A 19,716-nucleotide genomic window follows, 5' to 3' on the forward strand; every position below is an offset into this window, starting at 1 on the left:
TTGTAGCTGTAAAAAACCTCCACATTCGCGTTTTTAGCGTACGGTTAAACCTTTCAACCACTGACGCTTTTAAGTCACTGGCCGTTGCAAAATGATTAATACCTTGTTTTGTCATTAATCTTTCAAAAGTCTTGTTAAAGAATTCTTTACCCGCATCCGTTTGTAACTTTTCAGGGTTCCGGCTGTCTTTTAAAATAGACTCAAATGCCTTAGAGACCTCCACCCCTGTTTTTTTCTTCAAGGGTCTAGCATATGCCCGTTTGGAAAAAACATCAATTACTGTTAATAAATAATTAAAGCCATCATTGTGTTCAGCCAAAGCCTGCATATCGCAAAGATCCGCCTGAAACTGATTTAGGGGTCGTGGTACAAAAACTCTATTTCTTACAAAATGTATCCTGGCAGGTTTATGCAAAGTATATGAATCCTGCTCAGATAAAAAATCTTTGACGCATTCTACATTTACTTTTTTCCCATTTCATCCTGTAACGCTCTATGGAGTCTGTCTACTCCGCCAAAACTAGCCGGATGTGATGGATTATAATACACTTTTTTCATAATTCGTTTTTCAGACATGTTTCCTGCTGCTCTCTTTGAGGGTATTTGAAAACAACAACGGGATACAAGAGTCTTTATGATTTTTTTTATTATTAGTTTTCACAAACATCATCCTCTCAACACAGTCAATGTTAATTTCAATACACTCCCTCCTACAATATGGTAAATATTATTATGCAATCTTATCACTTCAGTCAAGGTAATTTTTATTTATTTTTAAATTTTTTTTTTACACAATAACTCACAAAATCAACAATATGTAACATATTTTCTACAATAATCACCCATTATCAATTAATTTTTCCCTTCCAAAAGTCCGCAACTTCATTCATCTCCTTGATCTTGGCCTCATCTTCTCCGATCAACATGTCGTACAATTTGTCAATTTTCTCACCGATGCGTCGTGTCATTTTGAGGTTGTGAAGAAAGGCCTCGGTAGCACCATGGACCCTGTATACAGACACTTGGATGTTTCGCGCATGAAGCGCCCGTTGAATGGTAGCAATGAAACGATCCGTCCAGAGCCGCTTTAACACCTCATCATAATGCCGCCTGAGGAAGTAGTCAGGCATGTCAAACAGACACTCGTGTTGCATCTGGCTCGGGTGGTCCGTTATACAACCGTTACAAATAGAACTTCTATATCTAAATAGAACTTTCTTCAGCAGTCGAAGCACCACAGTTTTCACTGTGTTCACAAACACGGCGGAGAGCACCCCGTCAGGCTCATCTGTTCTTTTGGGAGAGTCTGGTGGTGAGGCGCTCGGAACCGACGATGTTGAAGAAGGAGAAGAAGGCCAGAAGGGTGATGGAGGTGGTGAAAGAGGGGAGATGCAACCAGAGTCCGTGTCTAGCATGAAAGGGGTCCCTGGAAGCCCTGCTAGTGGTGGTGGTGAAGCAGAGGGACTAGAAGTGGTGCCCTGCCCTGCTGTGTTGCTGCTGCTGATGCAGGATTAGTATCGAGGCTCTCATGCTCTCGATCCGTACACCACCAAGTAGGCATATTGCTCATGCTAAAATGGGTCATCACCAGATGTGTTGTAGAAGGGGTAGCTGTCTCCTCTGACCCTGGATGTGGTAGAAGAGGTAGAGAGTTGCTTTTTCTATGAGTCTGCTGGCTCGAAGACATGGTATTTCAGATTTAGCCTCCTTTAAATTGTGTTTTCTTAGGGGCAGGCTTAGGGGGCGTTGTTGGAGGAGGAGTCTTCTGTGAACGTTAGAGTCTTTTTCATTTGCAGAATCTCCCAGGAGGTCTGACTTTTTTTGAAGAGATCTTTTAGCTTTTCTGCTTTTTCAAACATCATTTCCATCCAATCCTCGACAGGTATCCTTAATGAAGTCTGAAACACGCCACATTCAGTATTGAAATACTGCAAGACAAATTCATCCAAGGCTTCATCTCCTTCACTCTTCTGATGGCTTGCACGGTAGAACCATCTACCAGAAGCTGAGCTTTTTGTCTCCCAAACACTACAGGAAACAATTTTTTTAGGAACAAACACGGGTGGAACTTCCTGCTTGATTCTCACAGTTGTTTGAGTCTCCTTGTCTTTTGTAGCAGCTTCCTCGGACGTCGCGGCTTTCAGATTGTTTAAAACCAACAGAGTCAGCACAGCCCAGTCCGTTGATGTGAGCGTTGCTTTTGCTGTGAGGGGTCCAAATGTTTCACCTTTCTCCAACTGGTAAAAACAAAGTTCGTTTACATCATAATTGAATGCATACCCCCAGACACGTCCTGAATCTAAATTCCATTCCTCATGAAGTGTATCGGGTGGCGGCGTCTGGATCCGACTCAAGTACAACACTCGTTTCTTCGGGGCTCCTCCTGGGGTTGAGTTTTGATAACTCGTTACAGGTGTCTGGCTGATCATCTTCGAATTGACTGCTCTCTTGCTCATGTTTAGGTTGTTTTGGAATAGTTTCATTATATGTTTCTGAATGACTAAATGGACTCCTTTTATTTTCACAGACCCCATCATTGGCCTATGGTAACCCCTCCTAGTCTCTTATCATTGGCTCACGGTAACTCTACCCACCCTCTTATTATGTATGTGACAGCATATGGGAAATAACTGGTGAGGGGTTGGGGGCCCTTACTTCTGGTACAACCAGATTATTATTTAAACTCTTGGCTCCGGCTGATAAAAATAGCTTCCTGTTTCGAAAACGAACTCACGAACTCTGTCTGCTAAAACCAGACCGTTTTTTTAACATCCGGAGTCTGGGTTATAGATAACCAAAGTTAATAACTGGTCTACAAGATTACCTGAGGATGGCAGCTAAACACACAACACGCCTCATTGAGAAAACAGAGGGAGGTGTTCCACGACTCCCCAACACGACTCGTTGAGAAAACAGAGGGAGGTGCGGGGTGGGAGGGGGTGGAGCACATTCCTCAATTCACCCCACAGCCTATGCTACACCAGAATGAGAGAGGACAGAGAAGAGGAGACACAGACTCTAGAAGGATTAAAGTTTTAAGACTCACAAGTTTAAGACTAGGCTACAGCTTTGGAGTGATAATGATGGCAAGTTTGTAAGACAAAGCAATAGCAAAGTAATTTGGAACACTCTCTTATTTTGCTGCATGCTGTTGAAGGTAATTTGTAATGCTGTTTAATTTTTACTCACCGTTATACCATTTTACTGCTTTACTGTCATTATTTCAATTTATTCTTCACTTGTTTACTGATGGTAAGTTTGTCACACAAAGCTTTAGCAAAGATTTTGAAGGTAATTAAAAAATGCTGTTTAATTTTAACTCACTGTTATACTATTTTACTGTAATTATTTCATCTTATTCTTTAGTTCTTTAATGATGGTAAGTTTGTCACACAAAGCTTTAGCAAAGATTTTCCAAAGTTTAATTTTGGAACTCACTCTTATTTTGCTGCATGCTGTTGAAGGTAATTTATAATGCTGCTTAATTTTTACTCACCGTTATACCATTTTACTGCTTTGCTGTCATTATTTCAATTTATTCTTCACTTGTTTAATAATAAAGACTGACTTGATTCCAAAGAAACCTCCTACTGATCCTTTGCTGGCCCCGGAGATTCCTCCTTTTACTTATAACTCACTGCTATACTTTTTTAATGATAAATTTATTGTCACAAACACCTCCTAGTTAATTCATTCAAGTTGTATTACTTAATAAAGTCTTTAAATCAATGAAAAACACACAATGGAAGGATGTACGCAACCCTCTTATCAGTTACATACAGACATATTTCCGGCTGGGGTGGGACAGGATGAACCCCCTCTTATCAGTTACATACAGACATATTTCCGGTTGGGGCGGGACAGGATGCACCCCCTCTTATCAGTTACATACAGACATCCGGTGTGGGGGCGGGACCGGAAATAGCTGTCAAAAATGAGTTTGATGGAATGTATTTGATACTTCTCTCTCACGTTAAATGCATAACACAAAAAAATCACATACGAAATACAGAAAAGACATCAAACCCGGGTTTTGAGTAAAAAAACCTTTGTTTTTCTTTGTAAAAGAGGTTGCTTTCATTTTCACAATGGCTGGTGACGTATAGGTTAATAGTGCGTTCTTTCCTGATCAGAACAATTATATTCACATCATCTGGGGATGCATATACAGAACGGGACATCCTTACAAAAAACAAGTTTAAAAGTTAACTAAAAATGTATATTTACATAAAAAAATTATATAAACTTCAGAAGAAAACTCCTGACGTTCCCCTCTTTATCACACCTTCTTTCACACCTCCCCTCATGTGCGCGAGATACACACATCTGTGGTCAGGGACCCCTTCTGTGTTTACCTTGTGGTTATTTAACTACTTTAAACAAATCCTTATCTTAAACATGTACAGCCTATAGAGTGAACAGTTTCATGTGAGACTGTAAAAGTGTTGCTCTGCTTCAGTAAATGCTAAAACACCATGTTAAGTTAAAACAGCAAATCTGTCAGAGGTGTGAAATGCACATACAGACACCTACCTGATAGAGAAAGTGCTTTTTATCACCACAGTGCAAAGAGCGAAAACTGGCATGTTTGTGTCATAAATATTTATATTCATAACTACAATTACCAATCATTTTAAAATATTTTTATTATTATTTATTAGTCTTTTTTTTATTTAGACATGTAACACAGTGACATCACAGTGAAAATATCCAGTTTCCAAAGTATCTGTAGAAAAGTAGAACCTGATCACTTTGTCTACTTGACAGAGGAAAGCCAGCCAGCATTCACTGCTTCATTTTCATGCTTCATTTCAGACTTCATTCTTCAAGAGATTTGATTCCTCATAATTATCACCTGCTGTGCTCAGACCACACTCTGCTGTCTCTTCCTGTTAAACAAATGGTGCTCGCCTCTCTCACTCCTCCACTGCTGCAGACATCCATCTATCTATTGTCTATATGGACAGTCACCAGTTCAGATAAAATTAGCAGACAGAGGCTGAGAGAGTCATGAGAGTAAAAAAACACAATCACATGTTTAGTAATTTTAGTAATTGTAATCTTTTCCAATAAGAAATTTATCGCTCCTTCCATCCGTCCATGAAAGAACAGCAGTGGATGAATATGAGTCTATCTGCTGGCACCATAAACAACATGAGTTTGCACTTCTCTCTCTGATGCAGGCCTCCTGTTTCTTATTGTTGTTGAAAACAAACTCAGTGCTTTCAGGTCATCAGAGTCCAGATTCTGTAAAGAGGACACACAGTTCCACACGTCAAATAGCGAGATCACAAATTGTCATGATTCAACATATTAAAACAATAATATATATAGTAAATGATAAAACGTGATTCACCTTACGCTGTTGTGGAATCTGTTCTTCATTGACAGCTAATAAAAGAGACAATATATCTAATCAGTTAACTGGCCTTTTCAATTAAAAACTGCTAAAAGCCTAAACAGCATATTCATTATCCTGAAATACATTTATGCAGAACATAAATAAATACAGTCATCAATAAATAAGATATATAGTTAGTTCAGAAGTACCTGTCTGAAGTTTCTTGACTTTAACAACCAGACCAATGATGACTGTTACAAAGAAAACAGTCAAACCGCCCAGGATCACACTCATCGGATTGGTTATTCCATCTCCCTCTTCTACAACAAAGATCATTAAATTAGACTAAACGTTAGAAAACGGAATCTAGCTGATCTGTTTTCCTGAAAATAATTGACAACTAGCACAAGGAAAGAAATCTTTAAGAGAATCTTACTTTCACACTTGCTGTCCACGTCATCATGCGAATCATTGCTGCCTTTTAATGACAAGAAGATAAATTCAGTCTTGATTTGGCAGATTTATATATAAATTATTGAATCCACTTTGTTGCACACATGATGTTGTTTTAAGACAATTATCAAAATATTTTTTGCAATATAAGCAGAAAAACACACAGCTGAATAATGGGAACCTAAAGATAGAAATACTTTACAATACTCTTACCTTTAATGCCTAAATGTATTAAACTGAAACTTGGACGTCCGTCTACATAAAATCCACAGAAATACAGTCCAGAGTCAGATAGACCCACTTGTTTGATTTTGAGAAAGAGAGCAGAGATGTTGGAGCTCATTTCAAATCTTCCATCTTGATATCCATCACAGAATGTAGCTGGGCTTTTAGATGTGATCATAACAGAGACACAGCTGATGTTGGTTCTCTGGACAAGTCTGAACCAGAATGTTACAGCTTCATTTTTGGAAATGTTGGAGCACAGCAGTGTGACGTCTTCACCAGACTGGACCGCCACAGTCTGAGACTCAGAAACTGAGACAGAGATCCAGCCTGAAACAAACAGCAGATGACAAGAAGACTTTCTAGTTATAAAGTAACATGACAGTAAACAATATAACAATATAATAAAACTCATCAGGTGAGTAATAAGTAAATATGTTTGAAGTTGGGAGTAATTCAGTGGCAGTACTTACTGAGGCTGCAGAGAATGAAAGCTGTCATCAAGGTAAAGTTCATCATTGTGCGTATGACTGAAGCTCTGCAATGTCCGTAAATGAAGTGTTCCCCATGAAGTGTGCTCTCAATGCAAAGAGGCGGGCTGTTTTGTTGCTTATCATGTTGCTCAAACTGACCACATAAATGCTTTCAGGAGGGTTGATGCAAACATTTAGCCTCACAGAGCACAAGATATATTTCAGAAAATGTTCATTCATTATAATCTTCACCCCAAAGTACATGCAATACAATGAACAAAGACATTTTCAGAATGCAAAGGTTTTACATAACATCAGAAAGCTGAAAGGTGAGAAGAGAGAAAAAAAGAAAGCTGAGAGGTGTGATGTGTAGAGTCACAGTAAGACGCTCAATTTAAGGTAATAGTAAACATGTTAATGCCTGACGGTATTTAGATGGGAATGTGTGCTGAAAGTGAGCCAGGATTAAATATTGGACACATTATAGTCCATCTGTGGCGCTGAACCTAGCTGCCACACATTGTGCTATGATTTAACAGGAACCTGTAGCGTCCTATTGTCAGGCTTTATTAGTGGATGCTGCTCTCTGTGAATTCTGTCTGGAGGCTGATATCAGGGGACTGTGGTGACCTGAATGTTCCTGGACACATTTGTGGATGACTATATATATATTACAGGGATCATGTTTGAAAGTAGTCTGCTTCTTTGGGATCTATGATGACCATGGATGTATATAAGACAAACCCTGTGAGACATCTGCTGTTACACCCCCTACAGGCAAGACTGAGACAAATAGTTTAATCTGGTGACTTTGCCAAAAATGTTATTGTGGTTATTATTGTTGTTCTGTGGACTGACTAAATCATGCTTGTGGCCAATTCATGGTAATCTCTAAACAATACAGATGCTTTATGCAAAGTAAATGATTAAACTCAGAAATGCACTCAAAAGTTTTTTGTGTATAATTAGTGTATAAATTCAATATAAGTGACTACAATCACCCTAAAACAAGTTTGTTTTTGTGTTTTTGTTACCTTAGAATGAGCTCTACAGAGGGAATGGGGGAGAGGCATCCTCTTCCACATGTTTCTACAGTAGCCCAGAATGGACATACCAAGCACTGGCTCTAGAGAGGGCCTTTTGGGTTTCATGACCACCATAAGTTCTCCTGTACGCGTGGAAGGGAAGGGTGATGGGAGGAGTATTCAGCTGGCTGCAATCTGCAACCTCATCTCTAGATGCCACTAAATCCTACACAGTGGCCCTTTGAGAAGACCGTGAGTCCGTACATGTTCTACGTGTTGCTGTTATCTCTAATCTGTGAAAAGGGTGCAGGGTTTTTGGTTGGGGAACAGGAGGGTGGCTGATTCAAATCCAGCTCAGACAACTGCCAGGTTGCTGGACATGGCAGTCCCATAACTGTAGCATCTCTGCAGCAGTTGCATGTCTGTGGTCCTGTGTGTGTCCATGTGTTTATTTCGGGTCTGTGTGTGTAGAATTGTAAAATAACTGAGTGAAAATTTTCCTGAAAAGGATTAGTAATATAATATTTCTTGTTTTTTCAGCTTAAAGCTGAATACAAACCTCAACATCTTTCAGTTTTGTATTCTTAATAATTCAGCTCTTCTGTAATACAGCAAACCTACTTACTGTTAATGAAATTATGAATATTAATTTTCAGAAATATTATGTTGTAAACACTCGTTTTGGGGCACCAACTAAAATTTGCTGTCCGCCCAAGGTTTTAAGACTCCTTGGGTGTAGCTTTAATAATTACACAATTATTTTACGAGTGATCAGTTAGTTAATCATTTTGAGTCAGTTTAATCAATCAGTCAGTCTCATATCAAAGACGTGAATCCTCCGTCCAGTGACCTGGATTTAAACAGTACACACACACAGTACCTGTGATTAAGGTGAAATTTATTAACTAACTAAAGTGAACACAAAGTGAGGTTAAATATGTCAGACAAACCACAATAATCATTAAACAAACAGAATGCAATCAATGAGTGTAAGAGTTCAATGTGAGTCTAGTTGGTCTATTGTGGGAAAGGATTTGATTCTAAGGGAGCAAGATTACTAATGAACAAAGTTATATGATCATAATTAAGTGAAATTTGACGAGGAGTTTTAGGCTAAAATGACAAAGGATTAAAGATAAAGGTTAAAAGAGGACATCAATAGATTACAGAGTGCAGGGTTTGTTTTGTCTTAATGCTTGTTGAGTTTGTTGACGCCCTGTAATCAGACGGCCCCACGCCGTACGGCTCGGCTCTGCCAGGGATTATTCCAGGGGTCTGTCCTCTTCGGCTGGTGATGAAGAAACTCTTGCAGTGATAGGCAGTTAACCCTGGCTCAGTTCGTTGATGTCCTCTGTGTTACAGCTGGTGTAACTAACTCACGTGGCTGGCCTCCGACTCGTTGTCACTGGGAGGAGTGAGGTTAACGTTAATTTGACGGAAATAAAGACTTTAATAGAAAAGAGACTTGGTTGTCCCCAAATTCAAAGTTGCGTGACTTAAACGGTCTGATAACTTTAACAAGCAAAACAAAAGAAAGTAAATTCAATGAAGGTTGATGTGAATATAGCGAAGTACGCTGCTGGAAGACAACGAGAATTTAAGAGTCTCGGAGGTCTTTCCGGGTTAGGGTTGGTTTTATGGTCAAAACTGCCCAAACAGCACTTGGGAGTGGAGCAAACCTTTCACCCCCTCCTTTGGGGTACTTCAGCTGTCTGGTGAGGGTTGATATCTCTCATATCTAGTTGTGCAAGTCTGCGTTTGTACCTTTCCACCAAAAAGCAGATACCACTGCATCTTGTAAAGGTCAGTTAGTCTGTTTTTGTAAAGTGACGAGAGGAGCAGTGAAACAGTGTCAGAAGGGGTTAATATGTACTTTCAACTTTTGAAGAAGCATGGCCTTTGAGGTGTTTGGTTATGGTCTTCCTGTGGTAGAGACTTGTTATTGTTTTACTTGTTTATGTTTAATGTGTTAAGTTGCTGTCATTAAATGCAGCACTTTAAAGGAACGAGGCAGCAACAGGATGGAGCCTTTTTGGTATTGTGCTGCTTCCATTTAGCCTTTTAAGTTGTCATGGGCGCTCAGTTTGAAGAGTCTCTCTCTGTATCACCTTCTTGAAGACAGGAATCATCAACTGCAAGAGAAGCCTGAACACTAAATGAAGGCCTTTTGCAGTCATTTCAGGACCTTAACAATATAAGTTGAGTTTTGAGTCCAGTTAACTCTTCACAACTAAATCCCAATTGCTTGCTGGATCACCATGGAGACAAGTCTTACAGAAAGCACATGTGCCTGGGCAGCCATGTGAAGCACGTTAACTACTTCACATGTGGAACATCCATGTTATGACCCTAGGGTCGTATGTTTGGTTTGGGGTCTGTTCCTTCTCTCTCTTGCGTGTTCTGTCAGTGTGAAACATAGCTCCTTTAGTTTCTTAACCTGTGTTGATTATTGCCTGAGAGAGTAGTTTTGTGTTGGTTTACACTTTTACACTTACCATCCGGAGGAACGTAACAATCCAAAACAAAATATTTCACATCTGATCACAAGTAGTTTTCAGTCTGCTGCCGAGTAAAACATCTCACATCACATCACAAAACAGATTTTTTCAGATTCTTCATCTGTTGAGCTGTACTGTACATTTGTACGGATCTCAGTTTACAGAGGAAGACACTGTCGTCTCGCTGTGCAAGTATGAGGCTGCACAAGCATTTTTTCTGCAAGCAGGATGCTGATGTGAAGTTAGAGTGAAATGAGTGTGATTAGTGTGGTCTGTGAAGAAGGTGCCAGTTTGAAAAGAGATGGATTTACTGCTGATGGGAACTAACTGCACATCTACATATAACAACAAAACTATCATCACATTGGAAGAGAAATTAGAAAAGCTGGTGTACAGTTTTTGTTTTTTATGTGGTTTCTTTTGCAGAGAGCTGAAGGCCAGTCCTCCTGTGGCTTTCGTTTTGGCTGATAGACATAGTGTTTTGACCACAGTGGAAAATTACGCAGAGGGGGGGTGCACAAGTCAAGTTGCTTACAAGTACAGCCAGGGCAGAAAGCTACGGTGTTGTATTGTTCATATACACATTCACTGTGTCAGCACACAATAGAGAGAAAAAATAATAAAGATCAGGCCAAGCAAATCTAGATTATTGAATGTTTTATCCTAAACCTTAATACAAATGTAGAAGTTAAACATATTTAGTCACATGACTATCTCTGCTTCATAACAGATTTTATTAAAGAAAGGCTTGACCTCAGATTTCTCATGATCTTCAGGTCAGTTGTGCTCACACAACACTGTGCTTTCTCTTCTTGTCAAACAAGTGATGTGTACATCATTCACTCCTCCCTGCTTGCAGACTCTCCCTATAACATGACAGTCTCCTCCTCCATAACTCATTGTGGAGGAGGAGACTGTTACATGTCCTGTGTGTTTTTCATTTTTTCATTATGATCAAGGACAAACATTATAAGTACAACAGAGACTGAGAGCAAGAGAGAAAGAAGCATGTGAGAATCAAAACTAGAGAGGCTGGAAGTCAGTCAGAGCTGGGGGTGCTGATAAAACTCAGTCTATATAATGACATCATACTAATGCTGGATGACATTCATGGTTGGTGCTTTCATTTGAACATATCAGATCATTTTTATCTCATGGTTATTAATAACTATTTACAACATTTTAGAGCAACAGCAACAACACTGAACTAATAATGAGAACTGGGGCGGATGTGTCTCAGGAGGTAGACTGGGTCACCCACTGATCACAAGGGCAAGACACTGAACCCCAAATTGGGTGATTGAACCGACGTGTAAAGCGCTTTGGATGAAATGACTTTTTACATGTAGCAATCTACCATTAACTGCAAGGAGAGAAAGAAGGAACGAGACGGCGCTTCAGTGTTTTCACATGTGATAAAAAGCTCAGATGTGATTTGACTCACAGCACAAGGAATGTAACAACGGACTGGATGATAAACGGACACCTACTTCCAGCCAACGATGTGTCAGTCCCGTCTGACCAAAAGATATGGCTCCGTTCAAACAGCCGTAATTCACAAATTCCCACATCCATGACAGAAAATAAAATATTTAATAAAATAAATCTCTTATTACAAAATTTGAATTCCTCCTACCTGGTACCCTACAATTATAATACTGGAAATTGTTCTGGTGCAAAAATCTATGCAGTTGTTGTTGCATGCACCTGTTGACAAATAAAAAGGGAGGACCCATTTTTCTGCAGACACATTTGTTTTTCTCTTGTCTTAGGGTAACTAATGAAAGTCCAATGCTACACACTGTCCAAAACAAAGTGGCCTAGAGGTTACGCCAAATCAACATAAACAGTGTACAACATGTCTTTGAAGAGGGGAAAATGGGCCCTACGTAGTGTTCCAGGTGTTGGACACTAGAGATGGAAAGGACGAATTATGGAATCTGTTTATTGTTGCAGCTGTACATCTCTTCAGCTGGAACAACATGTGAATCTCTGCCTTCACTTGAGATCACATGTTCATTTTTGTGCACCCTCACAACATGACCACAACATGACATGACATCAGTCTGAGACAAAACATAGTGTGAATATTCAGCATTTCTAGTCACACTGGATTGAACTGAAAGGCTAACAGTAACTTGATATTCAAAAGAAGATTGTGATTCTCATTTTTTGGAATTTTACACCTCTATAGCCTGCATTATTTTGTGTATCAGGAGACCCGGTGGTTCATTGTTGAAAGAGATTGGTATGCAATTTATAAAGGTAGCATTACTCATAGTCTTTGACAACAGGAAGTTGTTTGATATTTGTGGTCAAGACAGACAATGTTTGTCTCCACAGGGGGCTAGTTAATTATTTGCTTTACTATTTTCAACATTCTGTACAATTAAAGAGCCTGATATTATTTAGACAAATGTAAATAGTTCAGTTTTCACTGTTTCTTTTTATACTTTGCCACAAAGCTTTGACTTTAAAGACCTTGCAGCTTTAAAGTCAGTTGTGCTCAGACGTGTCAGATGTGTACCTCACCCCCTCCTCCCGCCACCTCTCAGACCATCTGAGTCTTCCTGTAAGTTTGACAGTTATTGGTGTCCTTTGTGGCTCCTCCTCATCAAATATATACCACCCACACAAAAAACACAAGACAACAGATCCAGGCAGGGGAAACGCTAATAGTGATCACAGTTACGGTGATCAGCTGCTGATATGGATCAAAAAGCTTGGGACAGAATCATTCCTACACACATGCTGTTTAAATCATTTGCTTATAATAATCAAATAGTCTGCTTACAGTGTTCATTTTGGGGCTTTTCATACATGACAACATATGGAAAAAAGTCATAATATTGTATGAATATGTTTAACTCTGAGCAGCGCTGATAGCCTGCAGTTTATATTGAGGCCTATTACACATTTACAAATGCAGTGCCTATTTGCACTACTGACGTTACTATATTTGTAAACAGCACAATACTGTTTTAGGCTATAACCTAATTATATTTTAAACTACAGTACGCTATATTTTATATACAGTACTTTACTATTGTACAGTGTATTTGAATTATACAGTGCAGTAATTTGAAAAACAGTACTGTATTTGGAACAGTCAAAATAAATTCAGTAAAAACTGAAGCTGACCGTTTCATTACTTTATATTCATTAATAAATATAAAGTGTTGGTCAGATGGTAATCTGCATGAGAAATACAAAATAAGAAAATTACATAATAATCGTCTGTTTACAGCACCACATAAAATGAGTTGATGAGTTGCTGAGTTGCAGTTCCAGTTGCTTCCTGAGTCTATCTGCTGGCAGCATAAATAACATGAGTTTCCACTTCTCTCTCTGATGCAGGCCTCCTGCTTCTGATTGTCTTCGGAAGGAACCTCAGTGCAGCAGAGTCCAGATTCTGAAAGAATATCAAGGATTTAGAGTCACATACTGTAACACACACACTGTAGCTGAGTTTGCCAAAAATATGTAAACTAGTGCAGTTGTGGGTTGTACCACAGAGGAATCATTTAAACTAAGACCATAACTCAAAGATCACCTTGTTGCCTTCTGGATGTGGTTCTTCATTCACAGCTAAACAACAGAAGACAAATGTCTGATTAGTTCATTATTAGTGTCCAAATGCTTTGCTTTGGATTTGTGCATCATGTTGACACCATTTGCAACAAAATAAATCTACTGTACCTGTCTGAAGTTTCCTGATTTTAACAGCCAGAATACGACTATAGTGAGGAAAACAGCCAGACCAGATAGGATCAACTCATTAGGTTTCTCATTCCATCAGGTTTTTCTAAAAGAAAAAATCATAGAATTAGATTCTGGTTTTTAATCTAGTAGTTTCAGAAATGGTCAAGACTGAAATGACTGACTCTATGGTAACTTGCACAATGAAACACATCTTAAGGGAGAAAAGAAGAACCTTACTTTCTTCAAAAGTCTTCAAATCCACTTCATCATCAGAGTCACCACTACCTTTTTTAGAGAAAAGGGATAAACTCATCTGAGACATATTGGTTTCTTGTTGTCTTTATACAGTATTTATATTACTGTGACATTATTTTTTAGATATATGGTGAATCTAATGGAAAAATATATGTCTGAAAGAGGTAAGGCTTGACTACAATCTTACCTGGAACATTTAAATGTGTTGCACTGGCAATGACTGTATGTTTGTCCATGTAAAATCCACAGAAATACAATCCAGAGTCAGATAAATCCACTTTTTTGATTTTAAGAAAGACAGTAGAAATGTTGGAGCTCATTTCAAAGTTTTGATTTTGAAATCCATGACAGAATGAAACTTTGCCATCAGACTCGTACATGGAGGAGATACAGCTGGGCTTGGTTCTGTTGATCAGTCTGAACCAGTCTGTCTGAGTTGGAGTTCTGGAAATGTTGGAGCACAGCAGAGTGACTTCTTCTCCACGCTGGACCTCCACAGTCTGAGACTCAGAAACTGAGACAGAGATCCAGCCTGAAACAAACAGCAGAGACAACAAGAGATTTATCCTTGAGTGGATAATGCAACAGTTACTGTAATGAGGCAACAACAACTATTTATTCAGTTCCAATTTACAATTTTAAATTGTGGTTGTTACATTATTTGGTGCTGAGAATAGCGAAGTGCCAGTACTTACTGAGGCTGCAGAGAAGGAAAGCTGTTATCAAGGTAAAGCTCCTCATTGTGCATTTAATGGTGTCACTGCAAGATAAGTCTGTACTACTGTAAGTAGGACTTATAAGCACTACTACTGAGCTCTTATAAAGGGGTTTAGAGAGGCGGGGCGTCTTTTGTTTTTCATCTTTCCGCTCACACTGACCTATCAATGCATGCCTTTGCATATGTATTTAAGTTTCGAGCTAATTTCTAACAACATAAACTCTGAATGATGACTTCACATGAGTCTCTACAGTACCACGTTATATCTGTGTCAGATGCAGTTTGAGACCAAGCAAGAACCTCCTGGTCTGACAATTAAAGCCATGCAGAAGTAACTTAAAGAGGTGGTATTATGCTCATTTTCAGGTTCAAAATCCTATTTAGGAGTTGTACCAAAACAGGTTTACATGGTTTAATTTTCAAAAAACAGTCAGAGCAGACAGAGAGAGACAGCCAGGTGTGGGTGTGTGCTTCTGTGTCTGAGAGGAAAAGCAAGGTGAGCAGATTAGCCTACTGTGGTTTGTTGTTGGATTAAACACAAAAGTAAGTTGGAGAATAAGAAGAATTAAAATGTAATATTTTCAGCTCCTTGTGCTAGTGTTATTTTCTAATCAATGTTTCATTATGACCATAAAATTGAATGGACCCCAGAGAGAATAGAACATTTATACTGGTGCTGATGAGGTTCCAAATAAAAATAGATTTTTGAAATAAATAGTTACAAAAATGTTTGTGTATGCTGTCAATTATATCAGAAACGGCCAAAATTTGAATCGGCAGATCAGACCTTTTAAAAAAATCAGTAACTGGAATCAGCCAGGAAAAATGTAATCGGTGCATCTCTTACTACAGCGATAATCCTGTGTGTGAACCGATATTAGGCTGATACGGTAGATCTACTGTTGGGTTGGGTTTTGCGCATTATGATGTTAAGTGGCAGATCAGTTGGCCAGCTGTCGTTAATATATATATATATATATATATATATATATATATATATATAATGGACTAGAGCGGAAAATATGGATCTGATGCAATGCTACTAAACAAGCAATCACGGTGAGAGGGTTTATATGCAGAGACTGTGGGATATATGGATGCTTCGAAACCCATCATCAACACTGACAAAGAAACAACTCCTAGCTCAGTGTTCTAACATCCGCAAACGGCAACTCCTATCACAACTACAGATTGATGAGGTGCAACAAATATGCTATGTCAAGGGGGAGCCAGGACAACAGGTCAGCGGGGAGATGTCATCGTCATCCCCACACTCAGAGATTGGGTAACAAGCCCCAATAACAACAAGCCCTTTCGGCACAGAATCACTCAACATAAGCGCGACTGACGATTGAAGATCATAACCAAGCTGGACCCCCAAGTACAGCGACCAAGATTGCCAAGGCTAAATGACAAAGTACCCTCTGAAAGTCTGCTAGAAGATGTGAATGCAGCACTACATACTATCCCTACTAAAGCCATAACCGAGACCAATAAGCTGATGTACACCACAGCAACAGTGATCCTATACATGCTAGGCTATAATATGAACACCACAAGCCACAAAGAGTATTAACCCCCATGGAGGAGAAGGCTAGAGGCAAAGATCAAGGCAACACGACGAGAGGTTAGTCAGCTCTCAGAGCTACAGAAAGGTGCAAGGAAGGTGCTACCTAAGAAATACAACAACCTGTCGATACCTGAGGCTCTGGAGACTGCCAAACAAAGACTTAATGCTCTGGCTACCCGCCTAAAGAGATACAGGGGAGAAGCAGGAGCCAGGAGAAAAAAACAGATGTTCTCCACCGAACCATCCAAAGTGTACTCTCAGTGGCAGGGTAATAACACAAGATCAGATCCACCCAGGGCTGAGACTGAACAGTACTGGAAGAACATATGGGAGAAAGAGGCATCCCACAACACCAATGCTCAGTGGCTAGTGGATCTAAGAACAGATCACAGCAATCTCCCAGAACAAGAACCAGTAACCATTTCAACAGCAGAAATCCAAGAAAGAGTGGCAGCTATGAAGAGCTGGACATCACCAGGCCCTGGCATGATCCACATTGACTGGCAGAAGAAACTAACTGCACTCCATGAACGCCTGGCAGCACAAATGAACCAATTGCTGATGGATGGGACCCACCCAGAGTGGTTAACCCTATGATGGACAGTCCTGATCATGAAGGACCCCCAGAAGGGAACAATCCCATCCAACTACCTGCCAATAACCTGCCTCTGCAAAACATGGGAGCTCCTGTCAGACATCATAGCGGCTAAGATGAGTAGGCACGTGGCTCAATACATGGACAGGGCCCAGAAGGGAATGGGTAGTAATACCAGGGGAGCCAAGCACCAGCTACTGGTTAATAGAGCAGTCACTCGAGACTGCAAGACCAGGCAGACCAATCTGTGCACCGCCTGGATTGACTACAAGAAAGCCTACGACTCAATGCCACATACATGGATACTGGAATGCTTGGAAATGTACAAGATCAACAGGACACTAATAGCCTTTATCAAGAACTCTATGGGGCTGTGGAAGCCAACTCAAAGCCAATTGCACAAGTCACCATCAAGTGCGGCATATACCAAGGCGATGCACTATCCCCGCTGCTGTTCTGCATAGGCCTGAACCCCCTCAGCCTGATCATCACAAAGACTGGCTACGGATACTGTTTCCGAAGTGGAACAACCATCACTCACCTCCTCTACATGGATGACATCAAGCTGTATGCCAGAAATGAGCGAGACATCGACTCACTGATCCACACTACCGGGATCTACAGCAATGACATTGAAATGTCGTTTGGACTGGACAAGTGTGGTCGCATGGTATCAAAAAGAGGGAAGATGATCAGAAGTGACCAGAAGGCCACATTGCAGATGTTCAGGACAGCTACAAATACCTTGGGGCTTTGACATTCTTCTCTTCTAACAAAAACATCTTCAGGTTTTTTTATCAAAGCCCAAAATCTCTCCAGGACCCTTTGCTCTGTGCAAATGCATACAACAATCAGCAAGCATGTGAATGTAGGTGTGTGTGCATGGGGGGTGCGTGGAGGGCAATAGAGGCGGGGAAGAGCGAGGAAAATTGCACATGTGGCGCGCAGAGCTTAAGCAAAATAGCAATGCTTTTAATATTGGTGTTGTGGAGACTTTTTTCTCTACTCATACAGACACTGTTACCACAGGGGGCTGGTCTATTTTATTGTTTTTCTCCCTCACTATTTTTCAAACAATTATACTTTACTTTGGACTTGTGCATCATGTTAACACCATTTACAAGAAGATGTGCAACAAATTATCTCTGTATAATCTACTGTACCTGTAAGTTTCCTGATTTTAACAGCCAGAACAATGACGACCATAGTGAGGAAAACAGCCAGACCAGCCAGGATCACACTCATTAGGTTTGTAATTCCATCAGGCTACAAGAACAATTCTAGAGAATATTTATGGTTTTCTAATCTGGTAGTTTTAGACATGGTTAAGATTAAAATTACTGGTTATATGGTAATTTGCACAATGAAACAAATCTTACGAGAGGAAAACCTTACTTTCAGTCTGAAAATCCACTTCATCATCAGATTCACCATTACCTTAAAAAAAACATGAGTTAAATAATTTCACATGTATTGTCTTTTAGTTTGTGTTTATGCTGTCAACTACTTACTTACTTATTACATGTGAGATAAACTATAAATATGATGAGAAAATGAGATCTCTGAAAGGCTTGAACACAATCTTACCGTTAACACTTGAATGTGTTGCACTGGCAATGACTGTATGTCATAGCACCATCACAGCTGCAATGAAGGTGGTAAATGACGTTTTGGTTGCACTTGACAAGAAGCAACATTCGGCATTACTCTTTATTGATCTGTCCAAAGCTTTCAATACTGTTGATGATGAAGTTTTAAGACTGAAGATACTGTCATATATTGCTGTGTGTCAACTCTTGTACAAGCAATTGAATATTTGCAGAATGCGTTTATGTCTCCCTCCAGTTCTGGGGGGAAGCTAAATAGAGGTTGTTAACTCCTATAAATACCTGGGTCTTTTGATTGAGTTCTAAGCCACATGTGCTGTACTTGGTGAAAAAGCAGAGGCTAAAACTGGGTTTTTCGTTTAATGTAAAAAGCACCACTTGTTTTTATCTGTTCTGGACTATGGTGATCTTTTCTATATGCATACCTCTGCACAGAATCTTCATATGATTGACACAGCTTACCATGCTTCCTTGAGGTTCATTACAAATTGCAAAGCGCTGACTCACCACTGTGAGCTATACTCTATGTCAGTGGTACTCTTTCATATATAAGGCAATTCTTGGTCTGCTGCCAAGCTACCTATATGTTCATATCATGCAGAAAAGTAATGGGTGACACTCTTTGCGTTCTCAGGACTTCTTTATGCTCTCTGTGCCAAATACCCGTACGGAAACGGGAAAGAAGGCATTTCTGTATTCTGCACCTTCAGCATGGAATATGTTGCAAAAGGATTTGAAACTCACTGAATTAATCTTGCTAAACGCATTTAAATCCAAAATGAAAGACTTAGAGGCAGATGCCTTAATATGTAAATGCTCTTAGACTGTAAAAATGATATAAAATGACTTTATGAAGTGTTAGCTTACTAATCTTCTGTGTTATTTGTCGGCACCTATGTGTTTGCATTTTTTTATATGCTGCTGCCTGTCTTGGTCAGGTCACCCTTGGTTCTTAATCTCAATGGGACTCTCCTGGTTAAATAAAGGTTAATAAATATATCGTCACTGTCGGGCAGAAACCTCCACAATCTCCACATTTAATCATTTTTATTTTTTTAAATAAATCAGTGTTATTGGTTACCCTTTACATCTGTCTGTGGTTTTTACAAATATTTTACCAATACAAAGTATAAAAACAGCTCGTGATTCTCAATGATGCCGTATTCAATTATAATAAAAACACAGGTTTTTTTTAATTTCCTGAAAAATCACGAGTTGGGACATAGAAGGTTTGTGCCCGACAGCGACGATGTG

General features: G+C 39.6%; 1 protein-coding gene and 1 pseudogene across 1 annotated transcript; both read right to left on the reverse strand.

The window, feature by feature from the left end:
* Positions 1-4,683: 4,683 nt before the first annotated feature.
* On the reverse strand, positions 4,684-6,636 carry LOC119912474. Its single transcript, XM_038731685.1, has 6 exons — positions 6,493-6,636; positions 6,008-6,349; positions 5,778-5,819; positions 5,551-5,661; positions 5,357-5,391; positions 4,684-5,247 (listed from the first exon to the last, which is right to left on the reverse strand). The coding sequence occupies exons 1-6, from the start codon at positions 6,536-6,538 to the stop codon at positions 5,131-5,133; spliced, it is 693 nt and encodes a 230-aa protein (XP_038587613.1). The 5' UTR covers positions 6,539-6,636; the 3' UTR covers positions 4,684-5,130.
* Positions 6,637-13,234: 6,598 nt separating this feature from the next.
* Positions 13,235-18,100, reverse strand: LOC119911893 (annotated as a pseudogene).
* Positions 18,101-19,716: the final 1,616 nt, after the last annotated feature.

This window comes from Micropterus salmoides, unplaced genomic scaffold, assembly GCF_014851395.1.
Source record: "Micropterus salmoides isolate LMB-PRFRI ecotype aquatic unplaced genomic scaffold, ASM1485139v1 Ms_hic_scaffold_2, whole genome shotgun sequence".
Taxonomy (NCBI): domain Eukaryota; kingdom Metazoa; phylum Chordata; class Actinopteri; order Centrarchiformes; family Centrarchidae; genus Micropterus; species Micropterus salmoides.